The sequence below is a fragment of the Oryctolagus cuniculus genome, chromosome 1 (genome assembly GCF_051225735.1).
Source record: "Oryctolagus cuniculus isolate XC-2025 breed Fujian yellow rabbit chromosome 1, ASM5122573v1, whole genome shotgun sequence".
Lineage (NCBI taxonomy): Eukaryota > Metazoa > Chordata > Mammalia > Lagomorpha > Leporidae > Oryctolagus > Oryctolagus cuniculus.
The window spans coordinates 139,336,668-139,364,465 of NC_142867.1; the positions used below are offsets into that span (position 1 = coordinate 139,336,668).

The 27,798-nt window shown below is 49.0% G+C and overlaps 1 protein-coding gene across 4 annotated transcripts in view; it reads left to right on the forward strand.

The window, feature by feature from the left end:
• SYK (spleen associated tyrosine kinase) overlaps positions 1-27,798 on the forward strand; it is a 95,292-nt gene that overhangs the window by 26,745 nt on the left and 40,749 nt on the right. For 2 of the 4 annotated variants that reach the window (XM_008257975.5, XM_089315995.1), the window contains exon 2: positions 25,564-26,025. In XM_008257975.5, the coding sequence (XP_008256197.2) occupies positions 25,612-26,025 (414 nt within the window). In that variant the 5' untranslated portion in view covers positions 25,564-25,611. Of the gene's footprint in view, positions 1-8,861; positions 9,184-9,595; positions 9,689-25,563; positions 26,026-27,798 lie in introns of those variants that run through there. The other 2 variants (XM_089315993.1, XM_002708262.6) reach the window with 2 other exon arrangements.

Below are 27,798 nucleotides of genomic sequence, written 5' to 3' on the forward strand. Positions count from 1 at the left end.
ACACCTAAAGTAGTAAACCAGACAGGTGTGTTGCAAGCCATGGACTGATTTTTTTTTAAAAAAAGCTTTGCTGGCCGGTGCCGCGGCTCACTAGGCTAATCCTCCTCCTTGCGGCGCCGGCACACCGGGTTCTAGTCCCGGTCGGGGCACCGGATTCTGTCCCGGTTGCCCCTCTTCCAGGCCAGCTCTCTGCTGTGGCCCGGGAGTGCAGTGGAGGATGGCCCAAGTGCTTGGGCCCTGCACCCCATGGGAGACCAGGAGAAGCACCTGGCTCCTGGCTTCAGATCAGCGCGCTGTGCCGGCCGCGGCGGCCATTGGAGGGTGAACCAACGGCAAAGGAAGACCTTTCTCTCTGTCTCTCTCTCTCACTGTCCTCTCTGCCTGTCAAAAAAAAAAAAAAAAAAAAAAAGCTTTGTTTATTTATTTGAAAGTGAAGTTACACAGAGAGAGAGAGAGAGAGAGAGAGAGAGAGTGAGCAAAGTCTTCCAACTGCTGGCTCACTCCCCAGATGGCTGCAGTGACCAAGGCTGAGCCAGGTTGAAACCAGGAGCCGAGAGCTTCATTTGGTTCTTCCACATGGTGGCAGGGCCCAGACACATGGGCATCGTCTGCTTTTCCCAGCCATTAACAAGGAGCTGGGTTGAAAGTAGAGCAAGCAGGATATGAACTGGTGTTCCTATGGGATGCTCCCCACTGCGCCACAATAGTGGCCCCTGAATTTTGATAGATCTAAATAAAACCCATGCTTTTGAGGGTGGCAGGAAACATTTTATTGAAGAACAAGTGAATCCAGGGAGAGGGGACTATAGACAGCTGAGACGAACTGAGATGAGAATTTTCCAAATATTAGTATCTGTTCTCCCTTGTATCAATTTGTACAATAACCTGGACGTAGGGCAAACTCATCCAGTTTGCTTCTGACCGCCGAGGCCCTTTGTAAATATTCTGGGAGTCACTCAAAATGGGCACTGTCTTTGTGAACTCACCCACTCGCCAAACGTAGTTGCAACCCCACAGTGAATATTTACAGTGCTTTTGGGGTCATTCTTGGGCATGTGCATAGTGGTAAAACGTTGGAGACAACCAGCATGCATGTGTCCAGCAGAGGCCGAACCAGGCAAGGCTCTGAGCACATGCTTCAGCTCATACCACAAGCAAGTGTCCTTTACCTAGTCCATCTAACACCATGATTTATAAATTCTCACGCTTTTTTGATTTGTGGTGCTTTTGCTTTTTTAAAAAAATTATCTTTAAAAATTCATTTATTGGCGATGAGAGGGGACAGAGAGAACTCCCACCTGCTGGTTCTCTCCCCAAATGCTGGCTCCTGCTAGAAGCAAATCCAGGCCCCAGGAACTCAGTGCAGGTCTTCTACGCTGAGTGGTTGGAAATCAGCTACTTGAGCCCCCACCCCTGCCTACTGGGATCTACATTAGGGAATGTGGATGTCTGAAGTGCTAGACCGTATACCTGCCTCCACTGTGCTGTTTAAAATGGGCCCTTAGCACAGCCTGAGTGTTATCCGTAAGTGCTTGCAGACTGTGATGTGTCTTAGAGAGAAAACGGGTATATTAAAGAAGGCTCCTCCAGGTAGGACTGATAAGGCGGTAGGCTGTGAGTTCAATGTGAATGAATCCATAGTGTTACAACGTACCCCGTCTTTGAGAAGAAACCCGCATCAAGTAAGGCTGTGCCCTGGAACTGCTTCATCCAGGGGCACTAGGAAGCATCTCACCCGAGGAGCATGGGCCAGTACTCACCACCTCGGCGTCTAGAGCGACGGCCTGGAACACACTTGTGTTCGTCTGAGACAGCAAGAATCACTGTGTTTTGTTTCTCTTGTACAAAGCAAGGAAATGAATTTTGGAACCAAATGAAATTTACTGTTTTTGTATGAGGCATGTTTTTGTAACAAATAAAATATTTGTAGTACAATGAAACTCTCTTAGCCCTGTGTTTTAGATTACTTACAACTGATGATGTTGACTGTGCTCCTGGGATGGACCCGTCCCAGGCACTGTTTGGGCATAGGGAGGCGTCCCTGAACAGGGCCAGGGGGAGGCAGGATTAATAGCCATTTCTCACCGACTTCCTAGTTCTGTTTCAACATGCGTTGGGACTTCCACAAGGTCGTGGAAAATGGAAATAAAAGATAAGGCTCTTTTTTTTTTTGATACAAAAATAGTCTTGAAATCCATCGTAAGTTTTCATAGTATGTATTTCCATGAATGGTTTGAAAAGCCCTCATAGTAGCAAGTCCAGTGGGTTCTGTTTTTAAAATGTTTTTATTTTATTATCTGAGAGGTAGAGTTACAGAGAGAGAGAGAGAGAGAGAGAGAGAGAGAGGTCTTCTATCTGCTGGTTCTCTCCCCAAATGGCTGCAATGGCCAGAGCTGGGCTGATCTGAAGCCAGTAGCCAGGAGCCTCTTCTGGTCTCCCTCGCAGGTGTAGGGGCCCAAGGACTTGGGCCATCTTCCACTGCTCTCCCAGGCCATTATCAGGAAGTTGGATTGGAAGTAGAGCAGCGGGACTCAAACCAGTGCCCATATGGGATGCCGACACTGCAGGCAGAGGCTTAACCTACTACACCACAGCACTGGACCCTCCAGTTGGTTCTTAAATAAGAATTTCCCAATCATCATGCTAGTTTTTTTATGAAAGAATCATTTCTTGTAGTCAATATTTTAAAAGTAAGTATCTTCCTCCTAACCAGGGACTGATTTTAGGGCATGTATTAGAGAGGCAGAGAGACAGACAGACAGACACACACACACGAAGTGTTTCCATCTACTGGTTCACTCCCCAAGTGCTCACATGGGCAACACTGGGCTGGGGCTGAAGCTGGGAGCTAGAAACCCAGTCTAGGTCTCCCCTATGGCTGTCAGTAACCCAAGACCTTGAGCCATTGTCTATTGCCTTCCCAGGGTGTACAGTAGCATGAACCTGGAATCAGAAGCCAGAACTGGGAACCAAACCCAGGCATTGTGATGTGGGATGTGGTGTCTTAACCACTAGGCTCATGTGGCAGGCCCATTTCAGAGTGCACAGGCTGGAGACTGACATGATGTAGGAGTTCTCACAGCTCCCACTGTTGAGATCTGCAGGGTCAAACAGGCAAATTGGATGGTCAGAGGCTATCACATGGAAATCCTCGCCTGGCGGCAGGGCAGCCTCAGGCATATTTTATTTGATAGATTGACAAGGGTTGGGACGGAGGGTGGGAAGAGAGAGAGAAAGAGAGAGACAGAGGCTTTCATTGCTGGTTCAGGCCAAAACCAGCAGCCAGGAACTCCATCTGGGTCTCCTGTGTAAATGGCAAGGTCCAGCCACTTGGGTCATCTTCTGCCATCTTCGGATGCAAATTAGCAGGGGACTCAAACTGGTGTTCTGACATGTGATGCTGGCATGGCAGGCAGCAGCTTAGCTCACCGTGCCAAGACACCAGCCCCAGCCTCAGGCATTTTCACGCAATGGAGTCTTTGTGGCAGTGCTGCGTAACTACAGGTCAGCAGTCCATGGGAGAAGCAGAGAAGCGGGCATCCTTTCCAGACCAGACCAGAGCCTATTCATTTTTTTTTTTGACAGGCAAAGTTAGTGTGTGAGAGAGAGACAGAGAGCAAGGTCTCCTTTTTCCATTGGTTCACCCTACACAGAGAGAGGAGAGGCAGAGAGAGAGGTCTTCCCTCCGTTGGTTCACTCCCCAGATGGCTGCAACAGCTGGAGCTGCGCCGATCCAAAGCCAGGAGCCAGGAGCTTCTTCTGGGTCTCCAACGCAGGTGCAGGGGCCCAAGGACTTGGGCCATCTTCCACTGCTTTCCCAGGCCATAAGCAGAGAGCTGGACTGGAAGTGGAGCAGCCGGGACTAGAACCGGCGCCCATATGGGATGCCGACGCTTCAGGCCAGGGCTTTAACCCACCAGCCAGCGCCACAGAGTCTATCCCTTGTGGAGTAAATGAGCCTGTTCCTTATGGAGTAAATGTTGAACTTCAGCAAGTCTTTTGGCAAAACTCAAGTTCCGTGCAAGGTTAAATGTTGGTTATTTTAGTGGTTAGAGAGATGTGTTGTTTTGTTTTGAAGGACAATGAGTATTGGGATTTTTTTTAAGTTGTAAATTTAGATAATGGCAACCAAACCACAATAAGAATCAGGTAGTAGGGCTTGGCGCTGTGGCATAATAGGCTAAGTCCCTGCCTGTGACACTGGCATCCCACATGGGTGCCAGTTCGAGTCCCGGCTGCTTCTCTTCCCATCCAGCTCTCTGCTATGGCCTGGGAAAGCAGTGGAAGATGGCCCAAGTCCTTGGGCCCCTGCACCCACGTGGGAGACCTGGAAGAAGCTCCTGGCTCCTGGCTTCGGATCAGCCCTGCTGTGGCTGTTGCAGCCAATTGGGAAGTGAACCAGCTGATGGAGGACTTATCTTAGTCTCTTCCTCTCTCTGTAACTCTATCTCTCAAATAAACAAATCTTTAAAAAAATCATTTAGCAGCTTAGAGCACACTCTTTCAGGTCTTTACATGTACATATACATACCACATAAATGTGCATGCAGGCCCATTTTAATTTATATTTACTCCTTTACTATTTTTCATTTACAAAATAGGTTTTTAAAGGTTTATTTATATATTTTATCTGAAAAGCAGTGTAACAGAGAGAGAGAAAGAGAGAGACAGAGAGAGAGAGAGAGAGGGAGGGAGATCTCCCATCTGCTGGTTCACTCCGCAATGGCCATAATAACTGGAGTGGGACCAGGCTGAAGCAGCTTTCAGGAACTTCCGCTGGGTCTCCCGTGTGGGTGCAGGGCCCCAAGTACGCGAGCCTCATTTTCTGCTTTTTCAGGCACATTAGCAGGGAGCCGGACTGGAAGCTGAGCATCTAGGACTCTAAGCCCTGCTCTGATGTGGAATGTCATCATTGCAAGTGGCAGTTTAACCCATTACAACACAGTGCCCCCCCTACAAAATATATTTGTAAAGGTTAATTTTAAGTTATGTTTTTTACATTCCACAAAGTCCTTTTTTTGATGAACATGTAATCATTACATATTTGTGGGGGACATGTGGTAATTCAAGACATGAATACGGCCCTTACTGATCAAGTCAGGTTATCAGCATTTCTGGCATGCTCCTCACTGCCTGTATCACTGAAAAGAAAAAACAAAACAAAACAAAACAAAACAAAAAACAAAAACAAAAAAAACCCACAGACGACGTGGGTCAAGGCTTCAAGGAAATCGTTACACAGTGATAAAGGATGAAATATACAAGAGGACTTCACAGGCACCAACACATATGCACATAACAACAGAACATCAAAATATACAAGGAAAACACAAATTAAATAGAGAGACAGACAAATGCACTGTCAAGGTAGGAGATTCCAGTCTTCCTCTGTCAGTAACTGAGAGACCAACTAGACAGAAAATCATTCAGCGTATGGATCACCTGAGCTGCATCGTCATCTACTTGATCGAAATGGCACTTACAAGATATTCAGTCCAACAAAAGAACAGTGCCCATGCGTTTCAAGATCCCATGGAACATCCACTAAGATAGAACACATTCCTGGAAAAGATAAATTAACAAATTCAAAAGATAAGAGTCATGCATATTGTGTTTTCAGAATACAATATAAGTAAACTAGATACTGGTCACACAAAGATAGCTGAAGGGGCCGGCGCTGTGGCACAGTGGGTAATGCTGCTGCCTGCAGTGCCGGCATCCCATATGAACACCAGTTCAAGTCCCAGCTGTTCCACTTCTGATCCAGCTCCCTGCTAATGTGCCTGGGAAAGCAGTGGAAGATGCCTCAAGTGCTTGGACCCCTGCACCCACGTGGGAGTCCTGGAAGAAGTGCAGAGCTTTGGATCGGCCCAGCTCTGGCCATTGCAGCCACTTGGGAAGTGAACCAGCAGATGGAAGATTCTCTCTCTCTCTCTCTCTCGCTCTTTCTCTCTCTCTCCCTCTGCCTCTCTATAACTCTGCCTTTCAAATAAATAATTTTTTTTAAAAAGATATCTGGAAAATCCGGGTTATGTGGAAATTAAACAATAGGTTTCTACTTAACCAATAGGTCAAAGAAAACTCTCAGAAGATTAAAAAAAAATTGAGCTGCATAAAAAGGAAAATAAAACTTATTAAAAATTTTGGGATGCAGCAGAAGCAGCAATCCTTAGAGGAAGCTTTATGGCATTAAGTATATATATTATATTTAAAAAACAAACATAGACACATACATATATTCAATAACTGATGAGTCCACCTTATGAAGGGCATAGAAAGAAGAAAAGAAGTAATTAAAAGTAAAGCAGAAATTATTGAAATTAAAAACCAGAAAACAATAGAGAAGATAAAACCCATGTTAGTTCTTTGAAATTACCAACAAAATTGATAAACTTTTAGCCAAAGTAAACAAAAAATAGAGAAGACACTAGTTAGCAATATCAGAAATGAAGAGCAGACCTCACCACTGATTTCACAGACGTAAAATGAATTAATGAAGGAATTCTGTACTTGCAAATTCGGTTAATACAGGTGAAAAACCTTAATTCTTGAAAGGCTCAACTACCAACACTTACCAGAGGGAAAGTATTTAGACTGTATAGCCTCGTTTGTTTAAAAATGTACATCAGTGTAATCTTCCACACAAGAAATCAACAGGCTCAGGTGGGCCCACTGGTGTGCTTTACCACATTGAAGGAAGAAATAATAGCAGCTTCCCATAGTCTTCTCCAGAAAATGGAAGCAGAAGGAACATGACCTGATTCACTATGTGATTCAGATTCACTCTTTTTCCCTAAGACTTTTCTTTCTTTCTTTCTTTTTTTTAAAAGTTTTATTTATTTATTTGAAAGTCAGAGTTACATAGATAGAGGAGAGGCAGAGAGAGAGCGAGATCTTCTATTCACTGGTTCACTCCCCAGATGGTCACAACAGCCAGAGCTGCACCAATCTAAAGCCAGGAGCCAGGAGCTTCTTCTGGGTCTCCCATGCAGGTGCAGGGGCCCAAGGACTTGGGCCATCTTCTACTGCTTTCCCAGGCCATAGCAGAGGCTGGATCAGAAGAGGAGCAGCTGGGACTAGAACCAGCGCCCATATGGGATGCTGGCATGGCAGGCAGAGGCTTTACCTGCTACGCCACCGTGCCTGCCCCCCAGATTTACTCTTCTACCACAACCAGATGAAGACATTAAAATAAAAGAAAACTGAAAACAGTATCAAAGATTCAAAAATCCTCAACAAAATATTAGCAAGTCAAACCCGACAATGTATGGAAAGAATGATGTGCCACAATCAGACAGGCTGTGTTTCACATATGCAAAGCAGTTTCAACCTGTGAAAATCATGTTGTCCTTTCTACCAACAAGCTAAAGAAGAAAAATCATTTGATCCCATCAGGAGGTTCAGAAAAAGCATTTGACAAAACCTATCACCCTTTCAACTAGTAATCATGGGAACTTCCTTAACTTGATAAAGAATGTCTGCAGTGGGGGCCGGCGCTATGGCGTGGCAAGTAAAACCTGCAGTGCCAGCATCCCATATAGGCGCTGGTTCGAGTCCTAGCTGCTCCACTTCCCATCCAGCTCTCTGCCATGGTCTGGGAAAACAGTAGAGGAAGGCCCAAGTCCTTGAGCCCCTGCACCCACATGGGCGACCTGGAAGAAGCTCCTGACTCCTGACTTCGGATTAGCATAGCTCTGGCCATTGCGGCCAACTGGGGAGTGAATCAGTGGATGGAAGACCTCTCTCTCTTTCTCTCTCTCTCTCTCTCTGCCTCTCCTTCTCTCTGTGTGTAACTCTGACTTTCAAATAAATAAATCTTTAAAAAAATCAACAATCCTCCAGGTGACATCACACTTAATGGTGATAAACACTTTCCCTATAGCATTGAGCACAGGGCGACATGGTCCTTTCTCACTCCCGGTCTTTGATCTCATAGTCATCTTGGCCGGCAGTGAAGGTGTGTCTAATTTCTTTGTAGCTCACATGTATCGTCAGCTGTTATTTTCACTGGCTCAGGGTGCAGAGTGGCTGCAGCTACTTTCTGAGTACATCCCCGTGTGAGCCTTGCGACCCCACCCCAGTCAACAGCTCAGTCTGACTCCTTCCAGCACCAACCGATGGGGCAGGATCTTTTCCCATCGTGCATTTCCAGTGGTGTTTCACAGGCTTTGTGGAGTGCGGCCTGGCTGGGCCTGTCCTGGCTCCTCTTCCATATATGGGGGACATCAGAGACTTGAGTGAGGCATTCAAAGTCTGTGTACTTCACAAAGTACATGACTGTTTAGTTGGGACTGAAAAGTAAGTGCCCCTGTCTCAGTTTGGGGGGATGTGCCCTTTGCTGGTACCACGAATGGCTGTCACCCCAGCAGATCTGGGAACAGGCACAGGGGGAGCCAGCCCCTGGCCTCAACCCTACACATTGACCGTGCTGCCTCTGACCTGGCTGGGAGTTAGCACCTTGAGGTCTCCCTTTTGGCTGTTTTGAGAATCTCCCTTCCACTTGGTTCAGTCTCCTTGTTAAATCCGGTATATGTTATAACCTAGGACTTTTTATAAAATATCAAACAACCAAGAAAACGGTGATGCATCCTACCTGGCACCTCTAGACCGAGTCCATTTTCATGAGAACCACTGGGAAGGTGTGCTTCAGGCTAGGTGAGCCTGCGGAGGCAAGCTCATGGCCACTGATCACCTCCCCCAAGCTTGCGTTTCTTTTGGCGGGATCCGTGCCCTGCGAGTGTTACTTCACTTGAGTGTGCAATTCAGAGAGGCCCTGTCCCTCGGGGGCCCTCACTTCTGCTTTCTGGTGTGTTTTGCATGCTGACGCTTTGAGGAAAAGGCCCACTTCCCTAATTACGGACAGGTCTGTAGCAGCAAATACTCCTGCTTGTTGGGGCTTGTCTTCTGCTTTCTCTCCAAGTCAGCGCTTCTCCTTTTTCAAAAATTTTTGAGAGGCAGAGAGACCAACAGACAAAAGAGAGCACCCATCCACTGGCTTACTCCCCAGATGAGTGCAACAGCCAGGGCTGGACCAGTGTTGGAGCCAGGAACCAAGTTCGCAGCTCAGGGCTCCCACATGGGTGGCAGGAACCTAACTACTTGAGCCATTGCCACGGCCTCCCAGGGTGTGCATCCACACGCAGGAAGCTGGAGTCAGGAGCCGAAGCAAGGAATTGAACCCAGGTACTCCAGTGTGGGATGTGGGTGTCTTAACTGCTTGGCCAAACGCCTGCCTCTGTTCTTCTCTGTTAAAATGCTTCTTTCTGTTTCATGTGCTTTTCCTTTGCCATCCTCCCTGTTCTGTTGCCTCTGGGGCCTGTAATTCTAGACCTTCATTTAAGTCCAGGGAACGAAGGTAGGTCAGATTCGTAGGAATCAGAAACGGGGACCTCAGGACTGTCTGTGCATCCCTAGAAAGGATCCTGGTGGGCTGTATTGGTGCATGTGCGGTTTTGTCCCCTAAGCTGCCCGCATCCCACTGCCAAGTGCATGCCCGTCTCGGAGAGCACTTTGCCATGCTAGTTGGTGCCTGCAGGTCTCCAAATGCTGAACCATCTTTCTTACCCCTTGTGTAACCTTGGCTGCTTTCTTTAAGCACGGGCTGCATGCATGCCTGCCTCTGGCTTATGGAAGACAGAGTTAGGAGATCCCAGGAAATCATCGTAAGCTTCTGGACTATTTTGCATATGTGAGTCACCGCAATTATTTTTTAATTGGCTAGGGAAAAAGTGATGGCAGATTTTTAAATACGTTTGGTAGAATCCAAGACATTTCTTTTCTTTGAATTAAAAAAAAAGATGTAATTTTGTTTGAAAGGCAGAGAGATGGGGTGGAGAGACAGAGACAGACAGGACACCTGTCCACTGATTCACTCCCTGAATGCTCGCAACAGCTGGTCAAGGAGCCAGGAACTCAATCCCAGCCTCCCATGTGGGTGGCAGGGACCCAAGTACTTGAGGCTTCACCTCCTGCCTCTTGCATGAGCAGAAAGCTGAACTGGGGAGTGGAACCAGGCCTCAAAACCCAGACAGTATGATGTGGGCCACGGGCATCTCAACCACTGTGCCAAGTGCCTGCCTCTGTAGATTTCTTGATCTGTGTTCAGTGGGGGGGTTTTGGTTCTCCCAGCAGCCCTAGGGTCCCTGCAAAGATTGCACTAGGGAGGTGGAGTGATGGAAAAGTAAAATGATCTGAAAGCTGAAAACCTTAGCCAGGCACCCACGGGTCAGACAGGAGAAGTCATTCCTGCTGGCCACTGTCCCTGAGGCCTCCACTGCCTCCCACTCCCTCAGATCTCCTGAGTAAGAAAGGCTCTGGGGATTGACTGGGGACAGGTGGCCCAAGAAGGGCTCTGCAGCTTGGCTGCCTTGTTCTTCTTGCCCGTGCGGTTTGCCTAGAGAAAGACAAGCTCCGTGAGATCCAGTTCTTTTCTCTCTGTTTTGTCCGTTGTTTGCATGAGTGCACTTCAAAAGGCACATAGAGAATGGAAATGAGAAGATGGCAGTTTATTTTGATACCAAACAACTTTTGAAATCCATGCATGGTGGAGTCTTCAAGAGCGTCTTGGAAAATGCACATTATCAAGAGAAATGATGCACGGACTTAAAAATTTTTTCCTCCTAAGTAAACTCATTTTTATCGCATGTCCATGAACTTTTCAGAGTATCCGCATCTTTTCCCCAGGGAAGCGTGTGTGATGAGGGGTTCCCGGGGTGTGGAGGTGGTGCACATCACTGGGGAAACATCCCTGGACCTGTGCCCCACCGGCCACGACCCCAGCCTGTCCTCTTCTGCATAGATGAGCAGAGAGGGCATTGGTAAGGGGCCTCCTGTGGACACATCTGGCGCTTAGTTACTCGCAGAGCCCAGCTCTCTTGTTAATGGCCAGCTGCTCGTGTGTTCCTCCACCTCCTGGGAGCACACCTGCATGCCCTGCAGAGGCTACTGCCCAACTTCCCAGCCCTGGTCATCAGCCCAGCACAAGTGACTGCTGCCCTTCCCTGCCTGTGACCAATGGCAACCCCGTTTCAAATCACCTTCTGTGGCTTCTCCCCCTGATCCTGCACTCTGGGACAGTCTAAGCTGCATTTGGGACCTGACATGCCAGATCATAGCACAGATTCTCAAGAGGGCTTGTAAGAGGGCTTAACAGTCAACCAGGACACTTGAGCTGTTGGTCTTTCTGTGGCTGACTTGTTACCTGTAACATAATGTCCTCCAGTTCCTTCCGTGGTATTGTGATTGCCAGGATTTCATCCTTTTGTATAGCTGAGTAGTATTCCAGTGTGTGTGTGTGTGTGTGTGTGTGTCCTTTTCTGTATCCATTCGTCTGTGGATGGATACTTGGGTTGACTACGTCTTGGCTTTTGGAAATAATGCTGCAATGAACGTGGGAATTTCTCGTATCTCTTTCATGTGCTGATTTCATGTCCTTTGGATATGGGAGATGATACCCAAGTTCTCACTCATTTCTGGAAGCTAAAATTGTAGAGAGTAGACTAGTGATCACTCGAGGCTGGGGAGGGTGGGGTAGAGACAGAAGGAGGTTGGATAACGGGCACCAAAATGCAGTCGGATAGGAGGAATTAGTTCTGGTGTTGCACAGCACAGTAGGGTGATCCCAGCCTTCAAAAGTCTGTGATGTATTTCAAAATAAGCTTAGAAAAGTCCCAAGGTTCCCAACACATAGAATGATTGATATTTGAGGTGAGGAAAATGCTAATACCCTAACTTGATCATTGCATATTATATACATATATTAAATCACCATACTGTACCCCATAAATATTTGCAAATCATTATTTGCCAAAAATATTATTGAAAAATATTATATGTGAATTGAAAATTTGAAAAATCACCAGGAAAGCTGTGTATATCAATAAACAGAGACTTCCTGTCTCTGTGTTGGGTCTGAGCTGGGCTCAGGACCCCGCTCTCCAGAGGTGAGTCTGGGTAGTCACCTGAGGGCCACCTATGGACTCAAGAGCATTTGTGCTGGTTTACTCCCGAATGCTTGCAATGCCCAGGGCTCAGCCAGGCCAAAGCGGGGAGCCAGGAGCTCAGTCCAGGTCTCCCATGTGGGTGGGTGGCAGAGACCGAAGTGAGTGAGTGTCACTACCACCTCCTAGGATGTGTATTAGCAGGAAGCTGCGATTGGGAGCTGAGCCAGGACTCAAACCTGGGTATTCCAGTATGGGATACAGGTGTCTTTACCGCTAGGCTGAGTGCTTGCTCCTGAATCAGCAACTTCAAATTTAAAGTCAGATGTACTTAGGGCTGGGTGGCTTTCTGTAACCCAGTATGTTGACAGTTAACGTGGAGGTTGACATCAAGGTATAATACTTGCAATTTGCATGAGTCGTGTCCAGATGGGCAGAGAAAAGAGCTTCCGGGGTATTCGGGCTGAGACGGACCAGCCTTTCCTGCTGTCCTGTCAGGTCTCTCGCGGTCTGAAGGCCCAGCAGAGAGACGGCTGTTTTGAAGGTTAGGAACTAGCACTGTCCCCTCTGTTTCTAAACGTTAGTGCCCACCAGTGTTGCTCTTACTCTTTGGTTCTGAAATGTGTGTCTCTAGCTGCGAAGAAATCCCCTGAACTTGTCCTGCAAGCACGGAACAGCAACGTGAGCGTGGTGCATGGCTCCCTCTCTCGGGAGACCAGGCACCTGCCGGGTGACGCCCAGGCCGTGAGGCTGGGGGACAGGTCCTGCAGGATGGACTCCATGTCTCCTAACAAAGCCAGAGGGTGGACACTGGACCGCCTCAGGACGACTTCTGCTCGGCCCAGCGAACTCACACTCAATCTCCCTCTGGGCTGCGCTCAATCCTCCTTCTTATGAAAATTAACCTAACCCACAGAGGAAGCTTGTCCTAGGGCGCAAAAAAAGCATCGGACGCTTAGTTTTCTCAGCTTCAAACTGCAAAGGAAGTTCCCAGGCGCCTTTGCTCAGGGCTGCTTTGCATGGAGGTGGCCCGGTGGCTTTGCATGTGATGGGTCTAGATTTGCATCACCCAGATGTGTGCCCCTGCATGCCGTGGACCTGGTAGAAATGGTCCCACAGGACCCCTGACTTCTGCCAGGGTGGCACCTCAGTCTACTTTGTGAGAGCACTCCAAAAAGGTTTGTGAACGTTGAGTTCAGAGACGATGGGTATTTTTCCTGCTCCATATTTTATTATTTTTGAGATAAGATTTTAATTAACATTATAAAGGTTTAATGGCTCTACGAAACTGTTCAACAAAAAAAAAAAAAAATGAAAACCCCGTAGTCCAACAGGAAAATAGGCGAGGGCTATAAAAATAATCAAGTGAAACTATGTTCAACTTCACACATGCAAAGTAAATTTTAAAAGAACCACAAAACCATTACAACTGTAGTAGTGTATGATTCTTATCAATTTGTTTGACAAAGGTTTAAAATAAAGTTGAGCGAAACACCATATTTTTGATGCAAAAGAATTTTTAAATCCATGCATAATTTTACCATCATATGCATTTCCTTGAACTTTTTGAAGACCATGGGTATGCATGGATTTCAGAAATTTTGGCACCAAAATAAACTTATTCCATTTTCTGTAATTTTTTAAAAAAAGATTTATTTATCGCTTCTCAGCCTTTTGGCTAAGATCAAGTGTAGTATTTATTTGAAAGGCAGAGTTGCACAGAGAGAAGGAGAGGCAGAGAGAGAGTCTTTCATCTGCTGGTTTACTCCCCAATTGGCTGCAACGGTCAGGAGCCAGGAGCTTCTTCCGGGTCTCCCATGTGGGTGCAGGGGCCCAAGCACTTGGGCCATCCTCCACTGCTTTCCCAGGCCACAGCAGAGAGCTGGATCGGAAGTGGAGCAGCCAGGACTTGAAAGGGGACCCATATGGGATGTGGGCACTGCAGGCAGCAGCTTTACCCGCTACACCACAACGCCAGCCTCTCCACAAATTTTGTTTTAAATTACACTTGTATATGAGGGGATCTCCTGCCTAATGATGCAAAAACGAGTCACCTTAAGTTGTCAAGTGCTATTGGCAGTGTTCACGACAGGAAGCTGAAGGGGAGCCAGCACCTGCAGGAGCCATGCTTCAGTGGTCACATGAACAACAGAAGCTCTGAATCACAGGGCTGAGGCCAGGATGACAACAGACAGGGTGACTGTTTAAAGAGAGGGTTCCAAAACACAGCCAGTATCCCCGGCCAAGCTGGAAAATGCTGAAGTGAACACGGATTTAGGGAACAAGAATAAGATGCAAAGGTGCTTCAGAATATCCATGGGGTGGTGCCGCAGCTCACTAGGCTAATCCTCCGCCTGCAGCGCCAGTACTCTGGGTTCTAGTCCCGGTCGGGGTGCCAGTTCTGTCCCGGTTGCTCCTCTTTCAGTCCAGCTCTCTGCTGTGGCCAGGGAGTGCAGTGGAGGATGCCCAAGTGCTTGGGCCCTGCACCCGCATGGGAGACCAAGAGGAGGACCTGGCTCCTGCCTTCGGGAGCGCGCTGGCCTTAGCAGCCATTTGGCCATAGTGAGCCTTGCTCACTGTGAACCAACGGAAGGAAGACCTTTCTCTCTGTCTCTCTCACTGTCTAACTCTACCTGTCAAAAAAAATATATATTCATGGAACGTGAAATGAAAAGATTATTTTGGTGCAAAAAATTGTTTGAAATCCATACGTGGTTTTTCTTTTTCATAATATGAGTGTGTGTGAACTTTCTGAACATTCTTCCTATTTAAGAACAGAGGCTAACTCTGCCAGTCAAAAAAAAAAAAAACAAAAAAAAACAGAGTCTAATATGTGTGTGTGTGTATGCATGTGTATATATGTGTGTGTGTGTATATATATATATATATATATATATATATATATATAAAACTTCCCAGGGAAAATTGAGGATCTTTGTGAATGAGGTTGGGTCTTCTCAGAGAGAACAGGACAAGGGGCAGAAAATTAGAGTCAGGCCTTCTTCTTCATGGATTCATGTTTGTGAGTGCACCTGCTCAGTGAAGTGTTTTTGTAACCTCAAAATCTACACGCAGAGTATTTTCTCAGCCATTTGTGGTCATGGACATGCAGTGAAAAACCTGTCCCCCAACACAGACACTGCGGTCGAACAAGATGACCCTGCGCCTTTTTGTTCCACCGCTCATAGAGTAAATAAGGGTTCTGTCGCTGGGTCTATTTGGAGCCACATGTTTTTTTTGGCGTTTTTGTCCTTTTTGTTGATTTCGCTATTTAAAGTGGCCTGCAGGTGTAACGCTAATCTGCTGCCTGGTGTCTGTGAGTATGTGTAGCCTGCTCTGTGCTTCCCAGAGAAAATGTGTGTGGGAGAGAAGCCTCGTTCAGGCATGATTTGTGGTGCTGGTGCCTTGAGTTAGACACTAATATATCAATAATATATAATACATTTTTTTTGACAGGCAGAGTGGACAGTGGGTGGGGGGAGAAAGGTCTTCCTTTTTCCATTGGTTCACCCCTCAAATGGCCACTATGGCTGGCGTGTTGTGCTGATCCGAAGCCAGGAGCCAGGTGCTTCCTCCTGGTCTCCCATGCAGGTGCAGGGCCCAAGGACTTGGGCCATCCTCCACTGCACTCCCGGGCCACAGCAGAGAGCTGGACTGGAAGAGGAGCAACCGGGACAGAATCCGGTGCCCTGACCGGGACTAGAACCAGGGGTGCTGGCGCCGCAGGTGGAGGATTAGCCTTGTGAGCCGCAGTGCCGGCCAATACATTTTCTTAACGTGGAAACATACAGAAAACAAGATTATGGATTGATTGGTTATCAAAAATATTGTAAGGTGAGGATGCCCAGAACCTGACCCCGTATTTCTCCTAGGAGTGGTAATTCAGAGTTTGCAAATTCAGGGTTCATGGTTATTTGATGGAACCCAGGTACCGTGAGGATCAAGAAGTGAATGTGTTGTGTTTCGTGCACAAGATGAAAAGAAGATACAGCCAAGAGTGGTAACCTTGACGAAATGGAGAGAGGGAAAAGAAGAGAAGCCAATGACGCAATGAAGGTTTATGGTTACGGTGCTGTTAGTGACAGGAGATTCATCTGAATTTGGCATTTGCCTTTGACCCTGGTTCTGTAGGTGTTGGACTTGGATATGGTGACCCTTGCAGGGTTTGGGGAGCCAGGCCTGCATGCGTCATCCACAGGCCAGCGTGGCAATGAGGAAACACAGACAGCATATGGGGTTATATGACAGGCATCCACAACCTTCATCTTCCTCCTCAACACCAGGAAGTCTGGCCTGACTCTGCTGCAGCCCACACGCCAGCACCTCACTCACTCTTTGAGCCTTGCTCACTGAGATGGTTCTTAATCCCGAGATGTTTCTCTACTACACATCCTGTATTAGGAATCTGTTGCTATGTAACAGAGTACTCTAAAATTTGTTGCCTTAATTTATAGGTACAGCATCCCCAGTCCAAAAATCTGCAATCCAAAATGCTCAACTCTCTGACCACTGGCATGATGACATAAATAGAAAATGCCACACCATGAAACTTTGTTTCATGCACATATTTATTATGACTATCGTATAAAATTATCTTCAGTCTGTATGTCTAAGATATATGTGAAAAACCTAAGTGAATTGCATGTTTAGACTTGGGTCCCATCCCCACAATAGCTCATCAGGTATATGCAGATAACACCTGAACACCTTTGAAATCTAAACCATTTCTGCAAGGTCCCAAGCCTTTGGATAAGGAATCCTCAGGGCATCTTATCTTCAGTGTCTGTGAGTGCGGAATTTGAGATGGCTGGGCTGACTCAGGGTCTCCACTGAGTTGCAGTGAGTTGGGACCAGGACCCTGGTGTCCCCTGAAGGCTTGCTGGGGGGCTGGAGAGTCCTCCTCCAAGGTGGCCACTCAAATGCCTGGCAGGTTAGTACTGGCTGTCAGCCGGAGGCTGCAGTCTCTTACCACAAGGGAATGCTTCTAACATGGCAGCGTCTGGCTTCTTCCAGGGGGAGCAGCCCAAAGACCAAGGGCATGCTGTAGGGGCTTTTATGAGCCAGTCTCAGGCATCCCACACCATTCCTCTGTGGTTAGCCAGTCAGAGCACGAGGGATGTGAACACTGGGAGGTGAGGATCACTGGGTACCATCTTGGAGGCCATGGATACATCTTAATTTTGCAACAAATTTGGCAGGGTGGAGACCCCTTGCTTAAGACACACTCTGATCTAGGCAGCAGGGAGCAAGGTGATAAGCATACTTACCCAATGCACTGTCTATTCTAGTGGTTTTGGGGGAGCACAAAGAGAACAGCAGAGGACTAAAAGGCCACGTGGAGCAGGCAGCAGGGTGGACAGTGCAGGTGGCCATGTTGAGCTCAACCCCTCTTCATCATGTCGACATCCATGCTGGTTGCTCCTCTGCACTGGATGAGATCTTCTCCCACTGAAGTCAGGGGCTCTACATGGTTTTATTTTCTTTTTCTTTTTTCTTTTTTTTGACAGGCAGAGTGGACAGTGAGAGAGAGAGAGACAGAGAGAAAGGTCTTCCTTTGCCGTTGGTTCACCCTCCAATGGCCATCGCGGCCGGCGCGCTGCAACCAGTGCACCGCGCTGCTCCGATGGCAGGAGCCAGGTACTTCTCCTGGTCTCCCATGGGGTGCAGGGCCCAAGCACTTGGGCCATCCTCCACTGCACTCCCTGGCCACTGCAGAGAGCTGGCCTGGAAGAGGGGCAACCGGGACAGAATCCGGCGCCCCGACCGGGACTAGAGCCCGGTGTGCCAGTGCCGCAAGGCGGAGGATTAGCCTAGTGAGCCGCAGCGCTGGCCTCTACATGGTTTTCAGCTGCTTGCCTGGGTTAGCACATGCATTCCTTACTTTTCATTCCGACCATCCTTAGAAGTGTGAGTTTTTAGTTTAAGCACACATAGCTATTATGTGCAACAATGTACTTACAGCAGCAAACCTGGGGCTATTGTTTTCACCTGTGTGGTTGCTGCCTGATAAGACAGAGCTACCCAGCAGGTATTTTCCAAGTTAACTGCATTTTCAAAGGCAGAGATTGTGCAGTCGGTTTTAGACTGCATGGAGACTGGGCGAATGGACTGTGCAAGTCTAGTTGGAAGGGGAGATTGGAACATGTCCATTGGTGCATGAGGATACAATGTAATGTAAATAAAACCTGGGGAAGACACGAGATGTTGGGTGGCTACAATGGGGCTACCCACTGTTCACAAGAATTCATTGTTCCAGGCTCTGCTAGGGCTGCTGGTGCATTTTCTCAGATGTGGAGGGAAACAGTGCCAAAACCTATAGAAGACATATGGCTCCTTGCCAGACTTCAGCCCTCAAGGTACATTGAGTGTGTACTGGCCCTGGCCTGGCCTAAGGGAGGATTCGTAGGGAAACAGGATGCCTTGTCCTTGGTTCACCCCAAACCTCCCTTGAACACTCCCCCTCTCTCTTCGTCATCCCACCAAGACCCAATCCTCCTCTGCTCTGTTCAGAGCTCCCAGGGTTGAGATTTCAGTTGCCATGGGCACCTCATCACACTCTCCACTCATGACTGGTTGCTTATGGTGGCTTTGGGACTGTTGTTGTCATCCCCTGTCCCAGGCGAGGGGCTGTGATGCCAGGATGCCCTGATCACACAGAGCTGGAATGGGACGTGAGCCTGTCCCACCATCAGCACTTTGCTGTCTTCTGAGCCAGTGCACTGGGGTCCCTTCCTTTTCAGCCTTCCCTGTCTTCTACTACACACCTTAGATAAGGGAAGACATTTACATTTATTTCATCGGGAAGAAAGCTGGAGCAATAGCAGATGCACATGAGGTTTGTGGTTAGGTCACAACTGCTAACACAGTGGCTTCCAAGCCCCCGGGGAAATGCTTGGCAATCTGGAGAGGGGTTTTGATTGGCAGGATTGGGGACTGTGGAGGTGCTGGCATCTGGGGCGTGGAGGGCAGGGCTGCTGCTGCACAGCACATGGTGGACAAGATACCCCAGCCCCGCACGCACACGTCAGAGAATGGTCCAGCCTCAATGTCAAGAGCACTGAGGTTAAGTAACCCTGAGCTGATAGGATGCAAAATACCAGGTGGAGAAAGGTTGAGGAAGCAGAAGGGGGGAGAGCTGTGTTAAAGCGGATGTCTTTGCATGTAAATCAAGGTGGGGAACGCACAGGGTCTGCTGGTGAAAAGGGAAGTTCTTCATTCTCCAGAAGCCCAGAGCTATGGATGCTGGAGAGCTGGGGCTGCCCACCGCTGCAGGTGTGGACCCCCAGGCACTGGACCGAGGACATCTTGGGGCTTGGGCGACGTGAGACCATGTGGGCAGAGTGAACAGGGCACGAGAGCTCATTAAATAGCATCAAATGAAGAAGAATGCATGGACACAGAGCCGCCACTGCCGGGCAAGCCCTAGACGGCTGTCCTGGGGGAGCCGAGCTGGATGTGTGGTGTGTCCTGGGGGGCAGATGCGGGACTGGGGCCACACAGGAAGAGCCCAGGAGTCCGCTAAGAGCGCGTTTCCTACCAGCAGCATCGGCACCTGCAGGGGTGAGTTCCCTTCCCCTAAGAAGCTGTGTGCTTGTCTGTTGCAGCCACAGACACTCAAACTCTTTTGGAAGCTTAGACCAGCTGCTCTCCAGGGCGCCACAGGTAGCATTTGTGTTATGAAAGAAATATGCAGTCGTGGTGGAAACTCTCACAAGGAAAGAGCAGCGTGTTTTCATTGACTGGGTGTTTTGTGGACATCTGGTACGACCAAAGCTTGAGCAGGGTGGCCCAATTTTTCTGACCTTTGAGTGGACATTTTAAGGTGGCCTGTTAAGGATTCAGATGCTTTGTGAGGTTCAGTATGAGTGCGATTGAGGAGGGGTAGGCAGAGGCAGCCGTGTGAGAGAGGGAGTGACACGGAGCTGAGACCAGAGGCCTGAGGAGGAGGAGGAGGGCGCTGGGGAGAGGAGAAGGGTATGACAGCCATGGACACTTGAGAACAGGAAGAAGAGTGGTTTGACTGGACACAGGGAGCCAGGAGAAGCTAGAGGGGCCCTGACCGTGTCCCGGAGAACCCAGTAGGATGGGAGAAGGTTGGGATGCAGTGCAGGTGGAGACGTGTCTTCCCACCATCACTGTCTGCTGGAGGGGAAATGGACAGCAAGGAGCTCAGGGCCAAGGACAGGCAAGGCTCCATCACCTGAGAGTCGGCAGCAGCTACTGTGGGAACAGCACCAGGAGAAGTGGTGAGAAGTGCACGCCTTGGGGATTTGTTTTAGAGGAACACTGCCAATAGGGCCCCCGGGGGGTGGCTTGTCCATCCTCTGTATCCTCCAGCGCCTGGCTGCACCAACAGAGCAGGGTCCTACCTGAGCTCACTGCCTCTTAGGGGGACCAGAGCCTGCTGCAGGTGTAACTAATGGGCGCTGCTAGTAAGACGCGTGTCCCTTCCCGACTCAGTGGATTAGATGTGAGCAATGAGCAAGAAAACATTCCCGAGAGTCTCCAGGGTCACTTCCTGAACAACTGACTGTATAACTGTGCTTCAAAATTCATCAAAAATAGAATTAAAAGACTAATTAATTCTGGAGCAAAAATTTTTATAGTCTATGCATGTCCCCAGGAAGTCCATGGGTGGCATGTGCATTTGGCACAGCAGTTGAGTCGCCACTTGAAATGGCCACATTCCACATGGGAGTGCCTGGTTTGAGTCCTGGCTCCTCCACCTCTGGTCCAGCTTCCTGACAATGTGCACTCTGACGGGCAGCCAGTGATGGCTTAATGACTTGGGTTCCTGCTACCCACATGGGAGACCTGGATTGGATTTTGGGCTCCTGGCTTCAGCCTGGCTCTTGCAGGCATTTGGGGGAGTGAACCAGCTGATAGAAGATCTCTCTCTTTCTGAAACACTGACATTCAAACAAGGAAAAGATCAATATTTTTATAAGTTTGTGGAAAATACATATTAAGGGGGAAAAGCTATGCATAGATTTTAAAGAATTTTTGCGCCAAAATAAGCCTGTCTAGTTTAGTTCAATATCCCATGAACTTTTGGAAGTATCCTCATAATTGGTGTCAGTTTTTCAATTAGGAGAGATTCAAGGCAGAAAAATAGGCATGATAAAGTGTGCAGTATAGAAATGACGGGCCGGCATGATGGCACAGCAGGTCAAACCACCGCCTGCAATGCTGGCATTCCATATGAGCTCCACTTTGAATCCTGGCTGCCCCACTTCTGATCCAGCTCCCTGCTAATGCTCCTGGGAAGGCAGTGGAAGATGACTTAAGTGCTTGGGCCCCTGCACCCATGTGGGAGACCCAGACAGAGTTCCAGGCTCCTGGCATCAGCATGGCCTAGCCCTGGCCATTGCAGCCTTTTGGGGAGTAAACCAGCAGATGGAAGATCTCTCTCTGTTTCCTCCCAGCCCATAACTCTGCCTTTCAAATAAATACATACATACATACATAAATATATATGTTTATAAATAAATATTTGTTTTTTAAAAAAGAGGATGCAGTTGCCCCATTTTGGGCACTTGAAGATTGAGCTGCCTGTTGGGCATCCACATGGAGACATCAGACAAGCTGATGTGTGGGTCAGGGGCTCAGCAGAGAAAAGTGAACATCCACGGTCATGAGTCTGGCCACCCATTGTGTGCCTGAAGCTGCTCCAGGCATGGAGGTGCAGCAGTGAACCAAGCCTGTACTATTCTCACCGCCAGCACTGGCCCTCTGGTGAGCGGAGCGAGGCTGCACTCAAGTTCAGCTGCAAAGGTGATGTGTTCAAGGTCGGCGCCCTTCCAAGAAGTGCTATGGGGAACCATGGAGCAGGAAGGGAGAGCTGCAGACCAGGGAGTCACGGCTGGTTGTTTCATGTCCACATCACTTTTGTAGGACTGTGTGCACTTTTAACCTATGTTATAAAAAGTCTCCAAGAGAGCCAAGGATTCTCCACGTTTAGTGCAGCTCTGCTGGCACCTGCAGGCTCTCCTTGCCAAAAACCTACCTGCACAGGTGTGTGCTGAGGGGTGCAGGTGCAGTTAGGAGGCAGTGGGGGACCTGATCTGTGGAGCCCAGGGGCTTTTTTTCTGTGTTTCTTAATCGAGTGCTTTTGAGTATCGTGGTTTCACACTTGGAGAAAACTGACATGGGATGCTGAACCATCGAAGACTTGGGAGTGGGCTTTAAACACTCTGCAGGAGCATAAGACAGCAGCGGGTGCTAAAGAGAATGTGAGCCATGGCCTCCCCTGCCGAGAGAGGAAGGCAGCTTGGAGCAGTGTGTGTGGCGACGGTGGCGGGAATGGCAAGTTCACGGAGTGCAGGAGGAACAGAAACAGTGGGAATGGTGCTGCCCCGTATCTGTCGTGCATGACGGGTGCTGAGAGATGTCCCAGCTGTGGCCAAAGGTGGGACTCTGAGGTTGCCGTGGTCAGTGGGAGCTCTTGTCTGAGACGTGGGCCGAGGACAGCAGCCTGGCCCCAGGCTCATGTGGACAGTGGCTGGGATGGAGGTGGTTCTCACTTTTCACAGTGGCACGGGGAAGAGGAGGGTGGAGGCCAGGCTGAGGCCCTGGGTGGCACCAGGGATGCCAGCCCTGAGATGGTGTACAAGGGGACACTGAACTCGGTATTTAGTCCCCAAATTCAGTAGCCTGGCGACGTGCTGGACACCGTTCATGCAGCAGATCAGCTCTCCCTGCAAACCACCAGTGACAGCGATGGTGGACAAGGTGCTTCTTCACACCCAGCACAGGAAGTCACATGGTTGATGGTGGTAGGGGTGCTGCTCAGCCACTGTGGGGCTGTCGTGACCCCACCATGGCCCTGCCCCTCCCCAGGAAACCAAGGCGGTCACCTGCTTGGGATGGAGTCCAGAGTGGACCATGGAGAGTGATGGTCCCCAGGGCTTGGGAGAGTAGATGGGTGCAGGATAGGTGTGTGGGGAGGTGGGATGTAGGGCATGTATGTGATATGTGTGTGTATGTGTGACATGTGAGATGAGTGTGGCATGAGTATGTTGTCTGTGTGTGGTATATATATGTAATGTGTATTGTACACGGTATGTGTATGTGGTGTGTAGTGTGTATCATATGTGTCATGTGTATATATGGTATGTGTGTGTGAGTAATTTAGATCTATATGTGGTGTGTGTATATGTAAGTGGTACCTGTGTGTGTGCTATGCGTGTGTAGTTTAGGTCTGGATGTGGTGTGTGTATGTATATAGTATCTCTGTGTGTGTAGTTTGGATCTATATGTAGTGTGTGTATACGTATGTGGTATCTGGGTGTGTGTGTGTGTGTGTAGTTTGGATCTGTGTGTGGTGTGTGTATGTGTGTGTGTGTGTGTAGTTTGGATCTGTGTTTGGTGTGTGTATGTGGTATCTGTGTTTGTGTGTAGCTTGGATCTCTGTGTGGTGTGTACATGTGTATGTAGTATCTGTGTGTGTGTGTGTGTGTGTAGTTTGGATCTGTGTGTGGTGTGTGTAAGTGTATGTAGTATCTGTGTGTGTGTAGTTTGAATGTGTGTATGTGGTATCTGTGTGTGTGTGTGGTACAGTCACTGGGCAGAATAGCACACAGGGTCATGCTCTCTTGGCCCCAGATGAACTACGCGTTGTATGAGTAACTGCGCCACGACCAGCCCCTTTGGGTTGCAATGCGTCCCTCTTGGGATCCTTGCTGGCCGGGCAGTGCGTATCCTCCCTGTTTGCAGATTGCCTCCGGGTGTTTGTCTTCTGCAGCGTGGGTTTATGCAAGGCACACAGCTCTGTCTGGCCTCAGACTGTCTCTGGCCATGCAGTTGGGAAGCAGGGTGCCCAGTGTGAGGTCTGGAGAAGTGGGGGGGCAGCGTGGCGCCCCAGGCTGAGGGATGGGGACATGTGGGAAGGACACCACGTTCCGTGTCTCAGGCCTTGAGGTGACCGCAGGTGACGGTTCTGCACAGCCTGTGACCGTGGCCCTCACTTCAGCTCTCACGGCTTCTACCACCGTGTGTGGCTACACAAAGCAGCAGCCTCTCCTGGTTCAGGCGGAAACTGTTCAGTGATGCCTCTGCTGTGAATTAGCTGTGATGCGGAGCAGGTCCTCTGCACCCACAGAGGAGCGGTGGCTGTCAGCTCACGCTGGGTCTGCCTCCGGCGTGGACCCTCAGGATGACCTCTGAGTCATGTGTGGCAACATTGTTTTTGCTTATTCCCTACTCTTTATTCTTAGGCTTCTTTATCCCAACCAAAAAAAAAAAAAAATCGATCAATTTGGTCACTTTGGTCAGATGCTCTGTGTCTGGTTTAACAATTCAGAGGGCGAGAAGCAGGTGTGGCACAACAGGTGAAGCTGCACTTGGAATGCCCGCATCCCATGTCAGAGTGCCTGGGATGGAGCCACGCTCCCACTTCCAATCCAGCTTCCCGCCAACGTGCCTGGGAGGCAGCAATACTTGGATTCCTGACACCCATGTGGGAGACCCAGATGGAGTTCCTGGCTTCCGGCATCAGCCTGGCCCAGCCCTGGCCGATGTAGACATTTGGGGAATGAACCAGCCGATGGAACATCTCTGTCTTTCCCTCTCTTTCTATCACTCTTCCTTTCAAATAAAAAAATAATCTGTGAAATAGGATTCAGAGAGTGTGCAGGGAAACTGTGATAATTGTACAGGACAAAGTAATCCTGACCCAAATAGAAATGGACAAAAGGCCAACGTGCCACTGGACAAGGTTTACTGGGGGCTTAAGCACAAGGGAGACAGCTTCGATGAGGGGGGCTGGGCAGGGGTTTTTACAGAATGGGGGCCTCCTCTCAGCACATGACACTTGGACTTGTACCCAGCTCAGTATTGTGTGCATGCACAGTTCCTTTTTTTTTTTCTTTTTGCACACAATGGGCTCAAAATTGTGGCATTGGTCATTACCAGCACCACCCCAGAAAGGTCATGTACCTATCACATTGGACTGTTCTGGGCACGTGCAGGTTGGGGGAATCCTTAATAGGGCAGGTAGAGTCTGGTTGCTGTCTCTCCTGATTGGGTTGGAGCTGCAGCTGGACACCCATCAGGTGGGAGGACCCTGACTTAGTAAATTCTGCTTTTATCCAGTCTCAAAGGGACCCCAGCGTGGTGGGCAGCCCAGCGAGGGGAGTGCTTCCGTTCTGAGCTGGACTGACAGGTCTCCGGTTTGAAAGGATCCAGGGGGTTTTAGCAAATGCCCCTTGCTGCTTGGGCTCCTCACATTGAGTGATCTGAGAATCTGTCCCCTCACACTCACGTGGAAGTCTAATCCACAAGGTCTTGTGTTCATGGTGCTAGGGGGCTGGGGACTTGATCCAAGTGTGCTGCTCCCCGGTGGAACCTTTGGGCAGTGATTAGATTGGATTAAATCATGGCGTGGAGCCCTCAGGATCAGATCCTAGTGGCTTTATAAGGAAAGAGGAGATATAAACAGACATGTATGCTCCCACCACGATATGTTATATTCCAAAAGTCCTTTGCCAGAGCCTTGCTATGTTATTTGGAGCCAGCACATCTAGAAGCATGAGCCAAAGTAAACCTCTTTATAAAGTATCCTTTCTTGGGCATTTCATTACAGTAACAGAAGCTGACCGACACTCCCATCTTTGTCTTGCCCCAGGTGGACCCCTGCATGTGCCCTTGCATCTCCTAAGGGGCCAGCACAGCCATGGCCAGCAACACGGTGGACAGTGCCAACCACCTGCCCTTCTTCTTCGGCAACATCACCCGGGAAGAGGCCGAGGATTACCTGGTCCAGGGAGGCATGACTGATGGGCTCTACCTGCTGCGCCAGAGTCGCAATTACCTGGGCGGCTTTGCCCTGTCGGTGGCCCACGGGAGGAAGGCGCACCACTACACCATCGAGAGGGAGCTCAATGGGACCTATGCCATCGCTGGTGGCAGGACACACAGCAGCCCCGCCGAGCTCTGTCACTACCACTCTCAGGAGTCCGACGGCCTCATCTGCCTCCTCAAGACGCCCTTCAACCGGCCCCCTGGGGTGCAGCCCAAGACCGGGCCCTTTGAGGACTTGAAGGAGAGCCTCATCAGGGAGTACGTGAAGCAGACATGGAACCTGCAGGTGAGGTGTGGCCAGCCCTGAGTTCATAGGTCCCTATAAACCCACACGTGCAGAACCATGGTACATGTAAACCATACCACGGCGCGCAAATCCATGCATAGTTTTTTCGTAATATGCATTTCCCATGAACTTTGAAGATCCCATGTGTGCATGGATTTCAAAGTATTTTGCACAAAAATAGTTTTTTTTTTAATTCTATCTTCTGCAAACCTATTGAAGAAATCTCCCGGCAACCATTTCCATAGTCATCAACCCTGGCTCCAAATGCTCCAAGAAGACAGCCCTTCCTCTGTAGAAACACAGCCCAGAGAGTGGGCCCCTGCCCTCCAGCCACGTGGGTGTCTCCACTGCAGGAAGCCATTCCCCTGCCAACCAGTTCATGGCGGGCCCTTTGGGAGAGGCATGGCTGGGCATCTATTGTTATTTATTCTCCTAACAAGGTCATGGTGTGCCCGCTGTTTGGAACCAGATTTTTTTTTTTTGACAGGCAGAGTGGACAGTGAGAGAGAGAGACAGAGAGAAAGGTCTTCCTCTGCCGTTGGTTCACCCTCCAATGGCCGCCACTGCTGGCGCGCTGCGGCCGGCGCACCGCGCTGATCCGATGGCAGGAGCCAGGTGCTTCTCCTGGTCTCCCATGGGGTGCAGGGCCCAAACACTTGGGCCATCCTCCACTGCACTCCCTGGCCACAGCAGAGAGCTGGCCTGGAAGAGGGGCAACCGGGCCGGAATCCGGTGCCCTGACCAGGACTAGAACCCGGTGTGCTGGCGCCGCAAGGCGGAGAATTAGCCTAGTGAGCCGCAGCACCGGCTTGGAACCAGATTTGATAGCTTCCTAAATCTCTTGCAGACATTTCTATGTATCAGTTACCCTGTCTTTGGTTGCCTGGCATTGCCTGTTGTGTACCAAATTTATTTAGCTAGTCCCTGTTGATGGACATTTTTATGGTCTGAAAAATAATTCTCCTAACAACAGTATTCTGTCCCCATCTTAAACTAAGCTTATGTGCAATGCCTGCCAGATAAACTCTAAAAAGGCTAGGTTTGTCACAGCCCAGGGTATGAGTGTGTGTGTGTGTGTGTGTGTGTGTTTAATGTGGATACATTGATGAGTTCCATCTACAAAGGTGACAGAGGTTGTAACCATTTGCGCTCCTGCCACATTCTTGATAGTATTTGGTGTCAAGAGCCAACAGTTTAGATTGATAGTCTCTTCTTGGACATAAGTGCTCAACCACTTCTCCTTGTGCTCCCGGGAGGTCTGTCTTGTGCTTTGCTATGTATTTGATGCATGCTGATTTATGGCCATATGGATCCTCTGAGGACGTTTATTCATTCAGTATGGCCTGTGTTCAATTCAGCCTCGCAGAGGGATTTTGCAATAATGTACTCAGTATTTTTCATTCGTATTTATTGGGTATGTCTTAGGCCATGCATTTATTCTTTATTAAGTCAGGTAAGTCATATTTCTTGGGTGGAGTTTACACACAGTGAATTGATCCGTTTTGAGTGTGCAGTCCTATGATCTTTGACATATGCCTGGTATCACATAATCCCTACATCGTCAAGGCAGACAAGAGCTCCCTCACCTTCGCCTGTCCCAGCTCCTGGAAACCGCTCGTTTGATTCCTGTCCCCACCGTTTCGCCTTTTCTAGAATGTCATGTAAGGGGAATTCCACAGCATGTAGCCTTCGCAGAGTGGCTTCCTCCACAAAACGCGATGCGCCTGCTGTTCAGCCGTGGCATTGCCGGTGCCCAGGGCTATGTCTGGCCTG